This window comes from Elephantulus edwardii, unplaced genomic scaffold (assembly GCF_000299155.1).
Source record: "Elephantulus edwardii isolate Elephantulus edwardi_28Jun2011 unplaced genomic scaffold, EleEdw1.0 scaffold00340, whole genome shotgun sequence".
Taxonomy (NCBI): domain Eukaryota; kingdom Metazoa; phylum Chordata; class Mammalia; order Macroscelidea; family Macroscelididae; genus Elephantulus; species Elephantulus edwardii.
Window position 1 is genome coordinate 1,501,860 of NW_006400090.1, and position 16,043 is coordinate 1,517,902.

The 16,043-nt window shown below is 41.1% G+C and overlaps 1 protein-coding gene across 7 annotated transcripts in view; it reads left to right on the plus strand.

Annotated features, from left to right (window-relative positions):
• The window catches only part of ATP6V0A1 (ATPase, H+ transporting, lysosomal V0 subunit a1), a 60,137-nt gene that overhangs the window by 15,112 nt on the left and 28,982 nt on the right, over positions 1–16,043 (plus strand). For 5 of the 7 annotated variants that reach the window (XM_006901664.1, XM_006901663.1, XM_006901665.1 and 2 more), the window contains 8 exons: positions 3,989–4,071; positions 4,388–4,514; positions 6,646–6,728; positions 8,230–8,323; positions 10,645–10,857; positions 13,622–13,772; positions 14,598–14,737; positions 15,062–15,219. In XM_006901664.1, the coding sequence (XP_006901726.1) occupies positions 3,989–4,071; positions 4,388–4,514; positions 6,646–6,728; positions 8,230–8,323; positions 10,645–10,857; positions 13,622–13,772; positions 14,598–14,737; positions 15,062–15,219 (1,049 nt within the window). Of the gene's footprint in view, positions 1–3,967; positions 4,072–4,387; positions 4,515–6,645; positions 6,729–8,229; positions 8,324–10,644; positions 10,858–13,621; positions 13,773–14,597; positions 14,738–15,061; positions 15,220–16,043 lie in introns of all 7 variants that reach the window. The other 2 variants (XM_006901662.1, XM_006901661.1) reach the window with 1 other exon arrangement.

A 16,043-nucleotide genomic window follows, 5' to 3' on the forward strand; every position in this document is an offset into this window, starting at 1 on the left:
TCTGGCAGGAACCACTGTGCTCTTTGTCTCCAAAAGAACAGTCAGCACCTTCCCTGCTCTGTGCTAACTCATGGTCAGAGACCTTTCAATAGGCCTTGCAGGGTGAGACCGTGTGTGAGCATTTGAATGTGTGCTCTCAGTAACGCACAAGATGAGGGAGCTCCCACATCTCCCAAAGTGCGGGCTTTTTGTCAGATTTTCTTCTGTGCCTGAAATTATGTTTGCAAGTGATCTGATAACATTGCCAACTCTAAGATCCTCATCATTTTCTTCTTTTAGTTTTTTAAAAAATAATTTGATTAACACAATCAATGGTGCATAATATTGAATTGGAAACGATCAAATGAAAGACTATTTACTTCCATCTTTAGGCACCGGGGTTATGATTGAAAGTGTGTGGAAGAGTTAGAATAAACATAATCGGGCATTCTTATGATTTAAGATGATTGCAAATTTGACTTAGCCATTTCTTATCTAGAGCCTTTAAAATGACTTGTTAATGATTATCCTTTTCTCAGTCTTCTTGCTTATGAAGGACTATAAGAGCTGGAGAGATATCTCTGCATCTTTTCCATAAGCACCATAGCATATGAGAGCGTAAAGAAGACTGGAAAAGTAATGGTTAATGGCATGCAGATCCCTGCTTTCCTTTCCTTCTGAGTTTTCCATCCATCTGCTTTCTTTCTTTTTTCTTTCCCATTTGTCATCTAATATGGGGCTTGGTGAGTACCTTAGGTGGTGAAACGAGATTTCTCTCTCAATGTAGGTGAACTTTAAAGTGTTTGTTCTTCATAATGATGTAGCTTCATTAGGCTGTGTTGCTTTATACTTAAGTGCTGTAGAAATGGAGCTCAAGGAAGTTCTGGTGGTTTGCCAGAGCATAGTTGTCTGTATTCTGGTTGAGGAAAGAGGTAAACCAAAAGGCATAGCAGATAATTGAGTAGAACTTGGGAGAAAGAACCCAGGTTTTCAGGATGAGATTTCTTTACTATAGTGAGTCCCCAGATTAAGAACTGACTTACAGAAAACTCCTACATAAGTACAGACTACTGTAAACCTTATTGTTTTAGAATTTTCAGTTAAATGCAAAAGTTCACCTGGATTTGGTGGTTGACCACATAGGGGAAAAAAAAAGCTATCCATGTTTTTCATTTGAATCATTTTGCCATTAATATTATGTCTAGTGTTTAACTTTACATCTAGCTTAAATTTTCCTTTTACTTACCCTTATAACCAAGCTCCCAGATTATGACTTCTATGTTGATGCATTTTTTTAAAAGAAAGTAGAAATTAGTCATTGAAAAAAGAGTTAAGCTACAGTTGGAAATGTTAAGTCAACAGTTGGAAACATTTTAGAAAGATAAAGCAAGAATAATGGAACATGTGAAAGATCTTGCCATGAGGATGGGTTCAAACCACCAACCTAGCAACAGATTCAAACTTTCTGACACCAAGTGCAGCCTCTCTAATGTCAGGCCCCCATTTTCAGCAGCCATCATCTTTTCATGTACCATGTACTTGTTAATGTTTTCATGTTACCTCCCAAATGCCCCCTCCAGTATGCAAGACAATGATAGGGCAAGAGTTAAGTATTAACCTCAAAGCTGCTTTAAGAACTGAATTTTTTCACAATACCATATACCTACACACAGACACACACACACTTTTATTTTCTTTAGTATAATACCATATATGGGGGGGTTATTATGCACCATATTAATACATCTAAGATGTTTTAGCACATTTGAAAGCATTTTTTGAGATCTTTTATATGTTGGTGTTGCTGTTGTGAGGTGCCATCAAATTGAATATGACTCATAGCAACCCTATGAACAAACGACCTGCACCCTGTCCTATCCTTATAGTCCTCATAATCTCTGACATACATAAAATACATGCCTGTAAACTAATACAGACTTTTCACTGTACCTACTTGTTCCATCTTACTTATAAATCCAACGTAGAGACAGACTTAGAAACAGACTTTGTTTCGAACCTGGGGTTTTCCTGTACTCCATATCATTTAGCTGTTACTTTGAAGAAAAAGTCATCCTACTTTTCCATTAGGAAAAATGTTTACTTTCTTCTGTAAGGTTAAGGATTTTTAAGTGTGAATTATTGGAATCAGCAAGTAGAATATTACAGAAAGTTTCTATTCTTTTTGATTCTCCTGTTGGCTGGGTGTCCTTCTCAGCCTCCTGTACCATTTTTGGCTCCATCTAGCTGCAGGGCACAATTTACTGTTTGGTCAGTTGGTTCTGTCGGAGCTCCTGTGTTGGTCTTAAGTCTTTTCTTGTAGATTTTCTTGTCTGGCTCTCATGAGCAGTACAGGGACATAGGAGCAAGTGTTTTAAGTAGTAATCAGTTTCACTATGTTTTGCTGAGAGATATTACCTGAACAAGTCGAAATGTAGTCCTCTGGACCCTCAGAACAAGTTGTCTGTGTTTTGCAATTAGCTGATTTGATTTCAAATAGAAGCAGAAAAAAAACCCCTTAAAATTATCCATTTGGCAGCAAGTTTTAACTTGTGCCCCATTGTCTTACTAACAGTACATCCATTCTGGTGACAGTGTTCTCTGCCTGTCTAGCTGTCCTTCCTTTTGTTTTTGCTTGTTTGTTGATCCTATATCAGTAACTTCTTTACCAAAAAGTTGCAATACTTTTTAAACCTTCAGATTATATTTAAGTATGAACTCTGATTTATATTAAGTTATTACATAGAGTCCTCTGACTTTATTTAAAGTGAGATTCCCAAGTGACATGTTTTGTTAGTGGTGTAAACAAGAGGAGGAGCTACTTGAAACTTGGAAGGAAAGTGGTAGAGGAAAAATTACCTGACGTTTGGTTTTATTTTTGCCTTTGAAAAGGAAGGGTGTTTTTATTTCCAACCTTTGGTCAGATAAGTAGTATATGGATGTTAATGTTGGGTAGGTCAGCAGGAAGAGAAGTCAGTTCCACTTGATCTTTTATGGCAGCTTCTCCTTTCTGCCATGTAGATTGAGTTAATTAGAGAAGCTAAAAGATGTAGACCCATGTTTTGGAAGGTCCCTCTCCTCCTCCATTTCTTTGTATAAACTGTCATGGTGGAAATCATTTTAAATCAAACCTGTTAAATCAATTCATGAGCTCTTTTTCATCTCATTACCTTTTGGCTTTTCTTTGCCTTATTTGATATTTTATTTAGATCATTGGCTTGATTTATGATAAGAATTAATGAACTTTTTCAATATCCCTACATCCCTCTCAGCAAGTATAACATCTTCCCTTTATGGGTGCAGTGAAGGCTGAGGCTGCCTGGCTATTGTACTTTGTATCCTTTAAACCACATACATGGTTTGAAGGATTTTCTGGACAACAGCTGTATAGCTGTTTTAAGGGCTGGGAAAACCCAGGTGTCTGGAGATGGCCCTTCTGTCTTTCTCCAGATTTAGAACTTAAGCACAGAGACCATGGGCAGAACAGTGACACTTTGTCACTTCCATGGAAAGAGCCTCCAGTTTTCATATTCCCACTCAGAAAATTCTGAGTTTGTAGCTGCCTGAATATGAAACATTAGGAGTATCTGCAGAACTACCCTGTTTTTACTCTAAAAGGAGAGACACGTGAGCTTCCTGTTCACATGGAAAGATAATGTCTGGTATTTTGATGACCCAGCCAGGGACACAGAGACAAGAGAGAAATGGCTTCCACCAGCTAACAGATTTATACTTGTCCACAATTCAGTGTGTTTTCTTTACCATTTCCCCAGCTGCTTTGCTGGGGCAATTATGCTTTCTTTACCTGGTGTTTCTGTCCCTTATTTTCTTCCCCTATTCTTGGCCTCTTTTTGTGGGCTTGTCTCCTCTTTTGTTTTTTGTTTGGTTTTGTTTGTTTCTCATCTTTATTTTCGGAACTTATCTCCTGGTTCCTCGTTCCCTGCATGCCACTAACTATTTTCATTAGATATTAATTGATTTGTGAATTCAGGCTGAATTGCATCATCAGCAGATGGCGGATCCAGACTTGTTGGAAGAGTCTTCATCCCTCTTGGAGCCGAGTGAGATGGGAAGAGGCACACCTTTAAGACTTGGGTAAGTACTGCTTCGGCCCTTCCTGACCCAGTGGGGTCATGGTCATTTTCACTGATAGGAAGAGGCTGACAGTTCACTTGCTGACAGAATTTGCTGTCCCCTGAGCCCATTGAGAGGCACTTCTAAGCCAATCTGAATGCAGTTTGTAAGTCATCTATCCACCACTAATGGGTCCAGAAGTCAGATCAGGACTAAGACTTTGACTTTATGACACATAGTCTTTGCTTCTCTCCTTTCATTTTGCAACTTTGCCTCCTTAAAGCCACCTATCCTATGACAAGGACAAGAGTTCCCAACCCACCTCTTCTCCCCACAGCTTCGTGGCTGGCGTGATTAACCGAGAGCGTATCCCTACTTTTGAGCGCATGCTGTGGCGGGTGTGCCGGGGGAATGTGTTCCTGCGACAGGCTGAGATCGAGAATCCCCTGGAGGATCCTGTGACTGTAAGACAAGGAGATTGCATCCCGTGGATAGGTCTTGGAAAGGGAGCCCAGAGAAGTAGCACAGCCTTGGTGCCGCCTGAGCTGACCCTCCCGCACCAGAACCCTTGAGTTTCTCCTTGCTTTGTGCTGAGAATTCAAAGAACAACTTCTTTCCTCTAATTCTGTCATCTTTGAACATCTCGTGAATATATGACATAGACGTAGACATTTTCAAGTTTTATCTTAAGTTTTACTTAGATATTAGTTTGATTGGAGATACTTTTTTTTTTCTTCTCTATTATTTTAAGCTTTAGGTTTATTTGGGTTTTGTTACTGATCTGGGACCCAAAGAAAATTAAGTCTTTCATGAAGACTAAACTTAAAGGCAAGAAACCTGTTTTGAACTTAATAATATCCATGTGTAAGTAATAAGTAAAGTCCACGATTTTCTGAACTCTTTTCTTTAGTTGATAAGAGTTTTGTACCCTTGTTTGGTGGGAGAATTCAAAACTTGGTTTAAAAGATAGCTGTTGGCCAAATTAGGATGATTGTTGCTCCCCACCCAGTGCTTTGGAAAATGGAAAAGCCTTAGAGTCTTAATGTTTGACATAATAGGATAGACTGTATAGCACATGCCTAAGAAAGAAAGATAGGGCATGTTGTTCCTAGTGTCACTGTGAATTATGGTCGACTTGACACCTAACAGCAACAGCATGTACATCTAGTAAGTACTGATCTGAAAGATTATAAGCAAAAATTGTTAAATTGTTAAAGATAGCAAAAATTTTATTTTACCTTTAGAAATCCGAAGGTGGTTTTTCTGTCCGAAATAATTTTTTTTTCTTTCTACCCTTTTTTTTCCTTGTTGTGCACCATCAAGTCAGAGCCAACTGGCATAGGAAGAGATTGCTCCTCCTTCTCCAGTGGAGCATCTGAAATCATCTTATGGATTTTTTTTTTGGGGGGGGGGGAGGGTTACACAGCTAAAAATGATCTAATTATGTAACTTTTCTTTGTGCTTAGTAGGAATGTGATGATACTTAAGTCACACGTAAGGTGAATCCAGTCAGTTAGAGGAACAATTTTACAGTCTTTTAGAAGGTCATTTTTGGATTGTAGAAACATTGTCATTTATAGTTACGCTTCATGTGAAATTTCCCTAGAATTATGCAGCTGCGTTTTCTCTGGGCAAGAGAAAGGTGGTTGGTTTTTCAAGAAATCAGGAATAGGCATCTGGAGGAACACGATAGAGAAGCCGTACAAAGAATGGCTTGTCGTTAGAGATTCAAGGGATTTTTTTTTTTAATTTTTTATTATTTTGTGTGCGTGTACCGTCAAATCAGATCTGACTGGTACAGGAGGATATTGCGCCTCCTTCTCCGGCAGAGCATCTGGTGGATTCGAACCGTGTTCCTCTGGGATTGCAGTGCAGCTTCTTGCCACTAGGCCACCAGAGCTCCCCAGATTCAAGGGATTTAAGACCACTCTTAGCTCTTACTCATCTTGTTGTTCATTTGTTTTCTTACGTAAAATTACAACATGAAGGGAAGAAGCAACACCTGGTCTATGAGCATTTCAGCAAGTATGAGACACAGGACAAACCCAGTTAACACCTCATTTATTTTTTTTGTCTGATCTTTTCCTTCCAGTCCTTGCCTCAGACTCCAGTTGTAAAGTTGGTGTTTGCAGTAGAGTGTCTGTTTCCTGCCCCATACAATCAAAATTAGGACAAATCATGCGATTCCCTCATCAGCATTTGGTAGTTTGCAGTTGTTACTCAGAGCCTTTTATCTGAGACATTCTAAGCTTGGCAGCTAACAGGAATGGCTGTGCTCACGTTCCTCTTCTTTATGCTTCCATCATTCCAGCGATATAAGATTTAAAGTTGAATTGGTAAATAGTGCTAAAGGGAGCAGCATCTTAGCCTCTATGTCAAGCTCCTGGTTTAAAAAAGAGTCTTGGGAATTAGAGATTACAGGACAAGGCTGCTTGTCATGAAGCTTAAGATGTAGAAGGACACAGAGATTAAAGTTCAGAGTTGTCATTTCCTAGGAGGATTCCCATTGTTCCTTTATCACCAAAGAAGTAAGTTGTTTATGTTTTCCTTGGGTCTCAGATGTCTGAACTCTTGATTTTTTGTTTTGGGGCCTAGGGTGACTACGTGCACAAGTCTGTGTTTATCATTTTCTTCCAAGGCGACCAGCTGAAAAACAGAGTCAAGAAAATCTGTGAAGGGTAAGAGACACTTGCCTCTGCTTGGGAAGACACAGCCATGCTGCTACATTAGTAAATCTTAGAATAAAAAGAGTGAAACCACATCTTATTTAATCTCCACTGACTGTATTTTTTAATAATGTTAGTACTATTTAAAACAGTTTAAAATGGCCCAAGTTAATTTTTCAGAAGTGCAGGTCTATATCACTTAATATCTATGATACAGTCTGTGAAATATGAACCTGAAGTGATTAGGATTTTGTATCAACACCATGTTTTTCTGTACCTTTGCAGGATATGATGTAATTACTTAACAGCTACTCAGAGGTCCTACTGCTCCTGTGGAGCTTCGGGCCTGAGCCCAGACAGCTACAGCTCTCTAGGGCTTCATTTTCTGGTGCTGTCCTTCACAGGCACAGTGCTTCCCGAGGGAAGACAAGGCAGGGTGTTGACTTCTGCCCCAGTGACACTGTTCGCTCCCCTCTGGCTGTTGCATTGATGAGGGTTACAACCTGAGCTCAGTATGAGGGCCTGCAGCCCTTCAAGCTAAAGAGTCTTCCCCCTGGAGATGGCCACTTCTACTGAGACAGTAAGGATAGGGGTTCCAAGTGAGCACAACTTCAGGAGGTCTCAGGGAAAAAGAGCACCCTAGAGGATCAATAGTCCCCTCCTGTCATTCCCCTGTCAGTGTCTCATCACTGGGTTCACCTCCTGGAGCCCACTACTATGAGACCCCACTTCACCTCTGTAATCATCATGACGCCCCTACCAGCCCAGAGGCACTATCCCAGCAATAGCCAGAGGAAGAGCTGTTGGACCCAGACACATAAGAGGTTCAGGAAGGTGAGATCAGGAGGAACATCTGCCTGATTCTAAGTCAGAGCTCAAAAAAGGGCCAGCATTTCTCCACCCAGACCTTGCTGAGGTGGGGCTGGGCCAGGATGCAGGGGTGCTAAAGGCCTTTCTCTGCAGATCTACGTTGGAGTCTCTGGAGACAGCTTTGGGTTTGAGGCCAGTGTTGAGCACCCTATGGGTCAGTTACCATGGAGGAGTGCCTGCCAGGCTGCATGGCCGCCCAACTCTGCTTATGAGATTTAGACATATACAATGTGGGGTGGATAAGTGGATGTTGTGAAGACCCCTGGTTGCATGTCAGGGGTTCTGTGATTTAGAATTTTCTCATATTCTGTCCCATAAGCTCTTTTTCCATGCCATTTTCTCTAGTTACTTTTGTTTTGTCTTGTTCTTTTGTTTTGTTTTGTTTTTTGTTTGTTTTGTCTTGTTCTTAATCTCAAGAGAATATAGTAGCTACAGAGAATGTGGAGGCAGATCACATATCTATTCTTAGGCCACTTCATGTAAGTAATTGTTGATTAATATATCAATCTAAGCTATTTCTGATTAGCATGTCAACCTAAACTATACCTGTTTGGGTCCTTTGGATAAGATTACTTCTAGAAATGGTTGAAACTGGATAGTTACAGAGCTTCCGTATTCGTCAGGCTGTGTCTGTACATTCCAGGTTCCGAGCCTCGCTCTATCCGTGTCCTGAGACACCACAGGAGAGGAAGGAAATGGCTTCTGGAGTCAATACCAGGATTGATGATCTCCAAATGGTACACAGAGGGCTGGAGGGGGTTCATTTCTATGAAATAAAACATTAGATGACATTCTCCTTCCATGAAAGACTCACCTCAGACACCAGTGGCAGGTCAGGCTATAACAGAGCAAGAAATGTCCATGAGCAGTACATTCGTTGGAAGCCGTAGCGAAGTCTCAGAGAATGTTGTTAAAACAGCATTAATAACCCATGCTGAATAGTGTTTTATAAGTTTATTGTTTTTCAGTGTTGTATAATATTCCAATTGTGTGACTGACTATACCATAGTTTTTCTCTCCATTTGTTTGTTGGTGGGCACTTGGGTTGCTTCCAACATTATGCTACTGTAAATAATGCAGCAATAAACATAGGTGTGTATTTGCAATACAATTTTATATGATCTTCATAACTAAAGTGAAAATAAAAGCAAAGAAAAAATAAAACTGTTTTTCTAAAGTTAAAAGAAATAAATTGAATTACCATGGGGAATAAAAGCATTAATAATCATCTAATGAGACAACAATGCTATGCTTCTGAAATTATTGCCTCGTGTTTTTAATCCCCCTTCATCTCATGAGTCCAAGATATATTCTATAGTTAAAAGAATAAATATGTTTAATTAAGAAAACTAGAAACAGAAGTTCTGGTGTCTTATACACACATGCACTCTGCCCTCAGAGGCAGCCACTCTTAACAGTATCCTTCTGTTAACCACACAATCTAGCCAGAGAGAATCTACCTTGCTTGTATAGCCAGAAAGAGATTATGTTACATTTTCAGTGGACTGCATTGTGTACAGCGTACACACAGTGGTCATTCCAGAGCTTGAGGACAGGAGCTGATTACTCCTACACGGAATGTGAGGCTCTCACATCAGAATTTTGTTCCCTGTCAAAAGAATGAATGTGCAATTGGCCCCTGATGCATTAAGAAAAATACAGTTTGCTACAAGTGCAGTTACATTGCGGGTATTGTCATTCATTTTATAGAACAGAATGCATATGAATGGATCTGTGAAAAATTAAATTGTTTATAAATCTTCACTCAAATCGCATTATTTTTAAAAGAAAGATTAAAAATAAAAAAGGGGGTTGCCTACTAAGGATGTGAAGTGAAGGAAAAGGTGGGGAAAGAGAAACACAAATAGAACATTGCGCTCTGCTGGAGAAGGAGAAACAATCTCCTCCTGTACCAGTCAGATCTGATCTGACAGTACACACACACACACACACACACACATACACACAAATAATAAAATAAAAAAAAATTTTAAAAAATACATTAAAAAAAAATAGAACATTGCTTGCAAATTTACTGAACCTCCCTCCTAAAGGCGTTTTAGTAGTCATTGGGAAGTAGCAGCATGCGAGAAAGGGTCGCTCTGCTCCTTTATGCTCAGGTGACACAAGTGCCTCATCTGTGTGCCATGATTTGCTCTTTTTTCAACATTTTTATGGAAATTGCTGTCCTCCATCAGAGGCCGTTTTTCAGGGCATAGACAGTGCTTTGTTCAGAACTGACAGGTGCTTCAAATAGCACCTGTACTGAAAATAGGCAAGTACACAGCTGTTTCCTCTTTAGGATGGATGGCCCTTCACGCAGAGATGTGATCAGTGGGCTGCTCGTCCTGTTCTTTATAATTTTAGGGGAGGAGCACAACCTCCTTTTGTTTCTTATAGTCTTTAAAATAGTAGACATTTAACATGATGTGGATTGTAGTGTTCTTGCCCCTTCTAGTCTTGGTAATGTGATTCCTCTAAGGGATATATACTATGTTACTTTCCAGAGAGTCACAATGGAAGAGTTTCCCCCAAGACATCTCTCTGCCCATGGTGACAGAGATAGGTGACATTCTAAATCCTTTCAGTCTCTGCCACATGTCCCCCAGTATGGCCTAGGCGGTTGGTAGCATTCTTTCTGACTCTTCTGACAGTGGCTTAGGTTCAAGGTTTATTGACTTGTCAGCTCCTGGACCTGTGAGAAGTCTTTGAGTCTGACTTCTTCCAGGTACCCTGTGAAAACTCACTGCACTTTGATTATCCAAGTAAAAGCCAATGTCCTACCCTTGTTTTGCCTGGTTTTCTGGGTTGATAATACAATTAAATAGGGAAAGAAAAGCTAGAAGCCATTTCCTCAGGTGTCATTTCTGCTTGAGGATAAATGAAAATATTAGTAATGATAAATCTTAATTCCATGTGATTTGGTAACAAAGAAGCTCTAATAGCCAAAGGAGGGAAAAAACCAACTCCACAGTCACCCCTCTCAGAAGACTGTGCCTCTGCTACCCATGTCCCAGGAGTTAAGGATTCCTTCTCCTGGGCCTTTCTCTCCCTGTAGGTTCTGAATCAAACAGAGGACCACCGTCAGAGGGTTCTGCAGGCAGCTGCTAAGAACGTCCGGGTCTGGTTCATCAAAGTTCGGAAGATGAAGGCCATCTACCACACGCTGAACCTGTGCAACATCGATGTGACTCAGAAGTGCCTGATCGCAGAGGTGTGGTGCCCTGTCACTGACCTGGACTCCATCCAGTTTGCTCTCAGAAGAGGCACGGTGAGTCCCTAACTGCTGGAATGGGAGTGGTGGCCCGTCTGTTACTGTTATTCGATTTCATCAGTACTGTTATTCGATTTCATCAGTATGAAATGGGAAGTTTCCCCCAAGACATCTCTCTATCCATGGTGACAGAGATAGGTGTCAGTCTAAATCCCTTCACAGTCTCTGCCATGTGTTGTCCCCCAGTATGGCCTAAGCAGTCGATAGCATTCTTTCTGACTCTCTGACAGTAGCTTACGTTCAAGGGTTTATTGACTCTATCAGATCCTGGGCTGTGATACAAATTCTTTACTTTAAAAATTCTTTAACATACTTGTCCTATATCCTGATAAAATAATTCATAAAACCTTTAAGGTACTACTCTTAGGTTATAAATATGAAAGCTGCAGTTCAGAAATTAAACATTGTGGGAATATACCTACCCATGACTCCTCAAGGTAGCTCATGATCAGAACATATATTTCTTGATTACCTCTCTTTCTTGTTCCATTCAATTACCTCTCAATAGACTGCTCTGCTGAAGGCATTGCCTGGGGTCTGCAAGGGATAAAGAAATGGTCAGCCCATGCCCTGAATATGGTATAGCGTATTAGGAGGGACTGACATACACACAGACAAGACAGTCTGTGCTAAGAGAGAGAGAGTGTGTGTGTGTGTGTGTGTGTAGGATACTAGCTAGGTACTAGCTCTCCAGCTAGGATGCTCAGAAAAGATGTTAAGAAGAAATGATATTTGACCAGGACTTTGAATAATACATACACTATTGATCATCAGTAACTCAATTAAAAACATTAGACAAGCTCCATTGCAACAGGGGCTAGAACAGGAATTATATAGATAAGCTGAAAGAGAGGAAAGAAAACTGGGTCAGGTAGATTAGAACCTAATTGTGAAGAGCTTTTAAGTAACAGATAGGAAGTCTGAATTTTATTACATGGGAAATAGACATTGAAAATTACTGAGCAGTTAAGGACAAGACCAGAACAACTACAAAATGGTAATTTGTTAAAAGTACAACACATCTCAGTTGAACTGGGGAGGGGAGAGTCCATTAAAAAAAAGAAAATCCCCCAAAACAAAAACCTATTGCTGTCAAGTTTATTCCAACTCTGTTGAGTTTCTGAGACTGTAAATATTCATGAAAGGAACTGCCCTTCTTTCTCCCACAAAGTGGCTGATGAATTCACCCTACTGATACTTCTATTAGCAGCCCAGCATGTTACTCTCTACACCACCAGGGAACTCCAGGGAGAATCTGTGTTGATGGTGGTGTTAGGTACTGTCAAGTTGACTACAACTCACAATCAACCTCTGAACCATGGACGTGACCCTGCCCTATGTGGCACCATCCTCACCATCTCCCATAGACTTGAGCCCATTGCTCCAGTTAGTGTGTTGCGCCGTCTCCCCTAGGGGCTTCCCCTCTGTCACTGTCCCTCCACCTTTCTCAGTATGGTATCTTTTTCCAGGGACTGACCCCTCCTAACAACATGCCCAAAGTATGTGAGACGGAGTTTCATCATATCAGTGGGGATGAATTAGGGTTTATTGTAGACGTGAGTCATAAGGATCTTTTGAGTGAAATCTGATAATGAGGGGAGAGGAGACAGTGGATTTGGGAGATTTTGAAGACAGAGTCAACAGGTTTGCTTGGTTCCAAACAAGGTACAAGAAAAGGAATTTAACTTTTTTTCTGAAGAGTCAAAGCTGACTGGCTAGGGAAATGATGCAAATAAAAGTTCAGTAAGAATAGGGTTTTGATAGGCTTAGTTTAAGGCACATTAGGGCGCTGGACAGAAGTCCTTCTGCAAACAGGCAGGGAGAAAGGTTTTCAGTGGGACAGAATGAGAGAAGTGGGACTCTTGAGAGGTGAAAGAATTGAGACCACTGACCAGGAGCCTATGGAGAGAAAATAAGGAAACTGAAGTTAAGGCTCTTGGAGACCTGAAATTTTGTGGGATTTAGAAGAGGGAAAGCTAGCAAAGGGAGAGAGAAAAGGAGTGATTGGTAAGCCAGAGCGGAACTTGCAAAGAATACAACTCTTCACAAAGAAGAGGAAGATCTGTAGGGTCAAGGACTTGCATGTGGGAGAGAAGACCTTTAGATCTGGTGATGAACCCACCAACTCTTTTCTGCAGTGTCTATTCTGACGTACAGCAGTCACCTACAACCGAGTAGAAGTGCTTGGTGGGGTTTCCACAGAAGCGGTTGCCACATCTTTTTCCCTGGGAACGGCTGGGGTTCAAGCCACCAGTCTTTGGTTAGCAGCAGACATTTAACCACTGTACTGCCGAGCACCTTTGGGTGATGGGCCAGTGTCTTTGAATAAATATGCTCAGCGAGATTACAGGAAGCCTGAGAGAGGAGAGTAAGCTGATGACATAGAAGATGAGAATTTGAGGTTTTATCCCCCCTAAAAAGAAGCAGGAAGGTAATACTTGTAGAAGAGATGAGAATGTCCTCACAGGAGAGCCTACCTTTTCTTTGGTTGCATATTTGAGAGTTTTTGTTGGTTTTTTTTTTTTACGCTAAGCCTGAAAATGTAAATATTCTGTCATAAATGTTTACTTACTCCTAGTTTACCCATAGCCTGGGGAAGATAACATACAATTTTCTTTTTTAGTTAATTTTATTGAGAAAATTTGCATAAGAGAAGATGCACATATGTTACGTGCATAGTTGAGTGAATTTTGGTGAATTGATTCTCCTGTGTCACCACTGCCGCAGTCGAACTCTGATTCATGTGCTCAATGTTTCCCAGGAACACAGTGGTTCCACCGTGCCCTCCATTTTGAACAGGATGCAGACGAACCAGACGCCCCCAACTTATAACAAAACCAACAAGTTCACATACGGCTTTCAGAACATAGTAGACGCCTATGGCATCGGAACTTACAGGGAGATAAATCCAGGTAAAACTCATGTCATTTCTGTCTGGAGGTTTGGTTTGGTTTTTAATACTTCACTATAAATGCTACTGGGCAACTGGCTTAAAACTAAAGATGATGTCAAGACCTCAGCTGTAGTAGTGTGGTTTTTGTAAGGAGGTGCCCATTTTGACACAGGGAATGAGTTTTATTGCCTGCAACATTCCTTGAAGAGGTGAGAATGAACTCGCTGAATTGGATTCTTCCCTCTGCCCTTGCTCATAGCTCTAAAGTGCCTTTTGTCTGCAAGGGCTGTTTGAAACAAAATGTCTTTTCCCAAGATGTCTTGATATTTTTAAATGCCTGTTTCCTGGCTTCTAGCGTAGAAAGAGACAATGTAGCAACTACTGTTCTGGTGAGGGTATAGGCAGATTTCTGCTCTACTTAGAGAGTTAGTTATTAAAGAAACAAAGATTCTTTTTCTGTAGGCCCTGCCTTGCTCTGCTTCAGGTAGTTTTCTGTTTTCCTGGAAGATTTCTCTTTCTGGGAAGCAGAGTTGTACAAGGGAAAAGTGACCTGCCTCAGGTGCAGCATCCCAGGGTTAGAAAAAGGGAAGCAGAGTGTGCTGTGCTTCCCAGGCTCACAGGAGACAGGCCTCCATTCCTTGTCCTCTTTCTTTGAACTGTGAGCGGCACCTCAGCTTCACAGTGGTGCTTGGTGGGCACTTGGTGAGCTCTCCAGTCTGGAAGGTTGGCCCCGACTGTCTACCTTTCTGGCAGCTTAGCATGAAGTCACTTTATGCTGATGTTAGGATATATGGAGGGTTGTTGCCGTGTTTTGAACTTTTCCTCCTTTGGTTTCCTTGTACAGCTCCGTATACCATCATCACTTTCCCTTTCCTCTTTGCTGTGATGTTTGGAGACTTTGGCCATGGCATTCTGATGACCCTTTTCGCTGTGTGGATGGTATTGAGGGAGAGCCGAATCCTCTCCCAGAAAAATGAGAATGAGGTAATTCTCTTTGTATGTTTTCATCTCCACTGGGCTTAGAATTGCTTAAGCATTCATTATGAAAATTGTCCTCTGCAAGTCTAACCCATCAATTTAGTGAAAGGGAATAGTGATGTTATGTTTGTCTCAGCTGTGTAACGGCCCTGTGCTGTGAGAGTGAATTTCTGGTAGGCATTGTGTTTTGATCTTTTTCTTCAAGCTTTCTGAGTCAGGATGGGGTCATGTGGTGTTAGGAGAAAGGACTAGTTAGCGTATTCTAACAACATTGTCACACATGAGCTGCTGTGAATCCACCCACATTGACTTCTCCCTTCTGGTTCCCAGATGTTTAGCACCGTGTTCAGTGGCCGATACATTATTCTGTTGATGGGCGTGTTCTCCATCTACACTGGCCTCATCTACAATGACTGCTTCTCCAAGTCTCTTAATATCTTCGGGTCATCTTGGAGTGTTCGGCCAATGTTCACAATATTTAACTGGACGTAAGTTACAGAACCCAAGAGTCACAGTTTATTCCTTTCTTGGCCAGCTCTGATTTTTAAGACAAATGATAAGCTTACACTTCTTAGGGAAGGGGTTGAAAATACTTATTTCGGGAGAATTCACTCTCTGTTTATTTTTGCTCCAGATTGTGAAGTGATTTGTAATTTGATCAGCACAATCAAGGGACCAAGACTGTGGATTAAGCATATTTATTTTGGCTATTTTGACCAATAAAAAGCAGATGTGCAGAATTTCCCACTTGACTGTACATACTGTTAGTGTTGTTGTTAGGTGCCATTGAGTCTTGTTTGAGTCCTAGTGACCCTACGAACAACAAATCTAAACCCTCCCATCCTGTGCCTACTTCACAATCTCTGACACATTCGCGCCCATGGCTGCAGTCAGTGTGTCAGTCTACCTGGTTGAGGGTCTTCCCTCCCCTTCACCGCCCCTCCACCTTTCTAAGCATGATTCCTTTCTCCAAGGCATAGCATCTCCTAGCATCATGCCCAAAGTACGTGAGACGAAGCTTTGCCATCCCTGCCTCCAAGGAGCACTCTGGCTTCACCTTCTCCAGGACTTACCTTGTTTGTTCTTTTGTCAGTCCATATGATATTCAGTACCCTTCTCCAGATTGTGGAACAGACCACCAATTACTCATATGCAAATTCAAGCTGAAGCTGAGGAAACTTAAACCAAATCCACAGGAGCCAAAATATGACTTTGATTTCATACCATCTGAATTTAAGAATCATCTCAGGAACAGGTTTGAGGCCTTGAACACTAACGAGCGAAGACCAGATGAGTTGTGGGAGGATGTCAA